This window comes from Etheostoma spectabile, chromosome 14 (assembly GCF_008692095.1).
Source record: "Etheostoma spectabile isolate EspeVRDwgs_2016 chromosome 14, UIUC_Espe_1.0, whole genome shotgun sequence".
NCBI lineage: Eukaryota > Metazoa > Chordata > Actinopteri > Perciformes > Percidae > Etheostoma > Etheostoma spectabile.
In genome coordinates, this window is record NC_045746.1 from 21,283,975 (window position 1) to 21,288,661 (window position 4,687).

Sequence of the window (4,687 nt, forward strand, 5' to 3'; positions counted from 1 at the left end):
AAACCACCAACCTTCCGATTGGCAGGCAACCGCTCTACCACTGAGCAACAGCCGCCCCGTCCATCCAATCCATCCATTAGTAGATTTTAAGTAATATTTCAGTCTCTAAAAATCCATTTTTTATTTATGTTGTCAAAGTTTGCATTATGCAATAGAATACAGTGCTAATGGGCTATTCAGGAATACTACGTTGTGTTGGTCAATGAACAGCAACTAATTTACCTTAAGCTAGGGAATCCTACGAAGGAAACAGTTCCCAACAGTCCCTCAAAACTAAATTCAAAGCTAATTTAATCTAAATCTAAAGTGCCAGTGCCATTCCTCACCTTCATCCCTGGTAGCCCAGCCAGTCCCCGTGGGCCAGCAGGGCAGGCAGCAGGACACTACGAATGAAAGAAAAAACAGTGAGATACTCAACAAGTATGGCTGCGGCAGAGCCACTTCAATGACTCCATTGTTCCATCAGATAATTACTGTCACCAATCCAATTGCCATGCAGCCAGGACCCATTTGGCAGTGTGAAAGACAGTAATACACTCACAGGTTCCCCGCTTCCCTCATTGCTGGCACCAGGCGGCCCCTAAAACACAGCAGAGTGACATCTAAAACAACCGCGAGGGTTTAGATGTCCAACCGACAGAAATCCCCAGAGAGGTAATGTGAAAAGAGACTGGAGCTTGAAAGGTCACTATGCACTCGTGATTTTTTTGATTGTATGAGTATCCAAAGAGATGAAAAATTAGTATGGGGGTTATACACCGGATTAGCAGGTGGTCAAGATGCAGTATGTGGCTGATGTTGAGCTTCAACTGAAAGGCATGCAGATACTGATATTTACGTTAAGTCAAGTTTTGCATGATACCAAGGCCCCAGACCCCCTCTGTCACTGACTCCTTACCCCACCCCCCTCCCATCCCTAGTCACTACACTTGCACTAACCTTCATCCTGGACTTCACATCTGCCCATTACATATACAATACTTTATATTCTTTGCACAATTTGTACTCAACCTATTTTGCCTTTTTTCTTAAGCAACTTTTACTTTGTATGTACTGTACATATTTGGTTTTTCTGTATTTGTTTATTTCATGTTAATTTTGTGTGTTTGTTTACATATGCACGTTTCACCAAAGCAAATTCCACATAAATGTACTTAATGTGGCAACAAAACCTCTTCTGATTCAGATTTCTGATACAATTAGTTATACACTGTAGTATGTTAGATTTAACCAGAAGGTCTAGGTCTGGTGACAATGGAGTCATTTAATTCAATTGAATTCAATTTATTTTATATAGCGCTAAATCACAACAACAGTTATCTCATTACGCTTTCCATAAAGAGCAGATCTAGACCTCTGATGTCCTTTACAGAAACCCAACAGTTCCCACCAAGAGCAAGAACTAGACGACAGAGGCAAGGAAAAACTTCCTTTTAAGAGGCAGAAACCTCGAGCAGAACCATGGCTCAGGGTGGGCGGTCAGAGAGAGAGAGACACAGACAGACAGACAAAGGGACATGGAGAATTGAAGCAGAGAGTGTCGAGCAGGAACATGGAGGCAGCAGGTGACTCCAACCACAGATCCAGACTCCACAGAGAAAGATCCCTAGACTACTAGGGCGAGAGAGCACAAGACTCTGGGAAAGGGAAGAAGTCGAGTTAGTAACATGCATTAATGGAATGAGGTTGCATACAGATGGAGAGAAGGAGGAAGAGAGAGGTTCTCAGTGCATTTAGCATCCTAATGTCTAGTATCAGTTTCTAAGGCTTTTTCCAAATAATAATAAATGTCTGTGTACAATATACTTGTAATCTTTGGCGTGAAAAGTGTTGAATTCAAACAGAATATTGACAGTTAGCAGCTGTAATCATAGATATTAGCATCTGCAGATACTGTAAGCTTCCAGATATTGAAGATCTAAAATGCCTGTATAGTGAAATATATGAAAATGATGAAGTAGTGGGTTTGATTTGGTTCTCACCGCCGGCCCTGGTGGACCAGGAGGGCCAGCAGGCCCTGAGGTGCCGGGTTTCCCTCTGGGTCCAGGTTGACCCTGCAAGCACAGGAAAATATTATCATAACATTTTATATGCAACACTTATGAGCAAGCGATTCATATATGACCATGACAAAATCTTTAAAATATCAGTTTATATTGCTGTAAAAACGTGTGTCCCTGTTTTTTATTACTATTTTCAGTGATGGAAGAAGAACATTGCTACCTTCATTTTTGCATCGTTCCAATGCAAGGATGTAAAAATACTCCATTGCAAGTAAGTAGTATCACCAGTGTAAAAGTACTAAAGCAATATAAGCAACTTTTACTTAAAGTTGTCAAAGTAAAAGTACTAGTTCTGCCGGAAAATGTCCCCTGGGACTGATAGCCAAGAGCCAAGAGGTCAAGAGGTCCCGAACCCAAACTGTTGGGAACCACCAGTTTACTCTGTAACGGTGTATTATACATCATGAGCATATGTTTTCTATTTCAAATCTTAAAGGAAGTATGGAAGTAACTATAGCTATCAAATACATGTTGGTGGCAGCCCTGTCCCCTAAAAAGTAGGTTTCCGTAAAACGAAACTGCATTCTCAGATATGTTTGGAGAGAAACCCATTTTGAGTTTCAAGAGAAACATATTTTGTCCCAGTTTGTTTTTGACGTATCACAAAAAATGTTTCTAATCAAAGTCGGCCCAGGGAGAAGTTCCAGGGGGATGGATGGGTCAAACAAGCATGGGACTGTTTCCCAGGAGGTTGCTGCTTGTGTCCCGTGTTAAACAAAAAGTCAACGTTGACTTAAACGTACCTAACTTACTTATATAACTTATGTTATAAAATACATTAAAACGTCCTTTTTTATAACCCAAACCACAACACTTTCCTAGACCTAACCAAATAGTTTTGCTTCCTAACCTAGCTAACCAACCTGACCCAGCTTTGTTGGCGTGCCTGTTGCTGGTACCATGACATGTTGAAACAAACGAAAAAAGGTCTCACACAAGAACTTGACATAAGTAAATGTATGCAGTTACTTTTCTAAACTGACTTTTTTCACATAGGTTCATATCAACATGTATTTAAAGTTAAAGGTCCCGTGACACGCTGCTTTTTGGATGTTTTTATGTAGACCTTAGTGGTCTCCTAATACTGTATCTGAAGTCTCTTTTATATAGACCTTAGTGGTCCCCTAATACTGTATCTGAAGTCCTTTATGTAGACCTTAGTGGTCCCCTAATACTGATCTGAAGTCTCTTTTATGTAGACCTTAGTGGTCCCCTAATACTGTATCTGAAGTCTCTTTTATATGACCTAGTGGTCCCCTAATACTGTATCTGAAGTCTCTTTTATATAGACCTTAGGTGTCCCCTAAAACTGTATCTGAACCGTCTTTATATAGACCTTATTGGTCCCCTAATACTGTACTGAAGTCTCTTTTATATAGACCTAGAGGTCCCCTAATACTGTATCTGAAGTCTCTTTCATATAGACCTTAGCCCCTAATACTGTATCTGAAGTCTCTTTTAATAGACCTTAGTGGTCCCCTAATACTGTATCTGAAGTCTCTTTTATATAGACCTTAGTGGTCCCCTAATACTGTATCTGAAGTCTCTTTTATATAGACCTTAGTGGTCCCCTAATACTGTATAATACTGTATCTGAAGTCTCTTTTATATAGACCTTAGTGGTCCCCTAACACCATATCTGAATCTCTTTCCTAAAATTCAGCCTTGTTGCAGAATTCCAGCCACTAGATCCAGTCCCACAATGAGCTTTCCTTAGTATGTGCCATTTCTGAGTCTGTAGCTTTTAAGGAGGAGAGGGGGGGGGGGGGGTCAAGGAGAAGGCTGGCCTTGACCAACTTCCACTTTGCTTGTTTGAGAGCCATGATGTCTCTCTCTCATGGGTGGGCAAAGTACAGAAAGGGGAGGTAACCTTGCCCCTTGTGACCTCATAAGGAGCATGATTCCAGATCGGCAAATCTGAGCTTTCATTTTCTCAAAGGCAGAGCAGGATACCCAGGGCTCGGTTTACACCAATCACCATTTCTAGTTGCTGGGGGACAATAGGCAGGCTAGGGGAACTCCTATTAGTGTTAAAAAACCTCATTAAATGAAATGTTCATGCCATGGGACCTTTAAAATGTTTGTTTGTCTGACCTCAGGCCCGATGTTTCCCTCATCTCCTGGGATTCCTGGTTTCCCTGGCGGTCCCTTTCAGAGACAGACACACAGCAGTTAATAAAGCAGCACATGGACTGTGTGAGCATTTCAACAATATGTCAGGATACAACAGAAAATGTTGCAAACACATACAGCGGGTCCTTCACTTGCTGGGCCCTGTGAAACCAGAGAGAGAAGAGATTAGTATTGGCAGTTTCTCCTTACAGTCATTTCCACGTATGTTGCTTCAATAAGAAACTTACAGCGGGACCTGGAGGTCCTGGAAAGCCAGGAAGTCCCTGCAGTCAGGAGGTAAAATAAATCAGAAACATTGTGTATGTTTGTAAAGAATTATAATTCTTATATGTGAATGATTTCAGAGTACTATAAATGGTTTCTCACTCTCTCCCCTACAGGCCCACGGGGACCCATTGGACCAGAAGAACCCTGCAACAACAAACAAATAGTCACACACAATCAGTACTGGCAGATATTAGAAAGACTGTGTGTGTGTGTGTGTGTGTGTG

At 41.4% G+C, this 4,687-nt stretch overlaps 1 protein-coding gene across 4 annotated transcripts in view; it reads right to left on the reverse strand.

Moving 5' to 3' along the window:
* col9a1c (collagen, type IX, alpha 1c) overlaps nt 1-4,687 on the reverse strand; it is a 40,760-nt gene that overhangs the window by 16,389 nt on the left and 19,684 nt on the right. For 3 of the 4 annotated variants that reach the window (XM_032534845.1, XM_032534844.1, XM_032534847.1), the window contains 7 exons: nt 4,563-4,607; nt 4,424-4,459; nt 4,314-4,337; nt 4,158-4,211; nt 1,983-2,054; nt 542-580; nt 327-383 (listed from right to left, as the gene is read on the reverse strand). In XM_032534845.1, coding sequence (XP_032390736.1) covers nt 327-383; nt 542-580; nt 1,983-2,054; nt 4,158-4,211; nt 4,314-4,337; nt 4,424-4,459; nt 4,563-4,607 — 327 coding nt within the window. The remainder of the gene's footprint in view (nt 1-326; nt 384-541; nt 581-1,982; nt 2,055-4,157; nt 4,212-4,313; nt 4,338-4,423; nt 4,460-4,562; nt 4,608-4,687) is intronic. The other variant, XM_032534846.1, reaches the window with a different exon arrangement.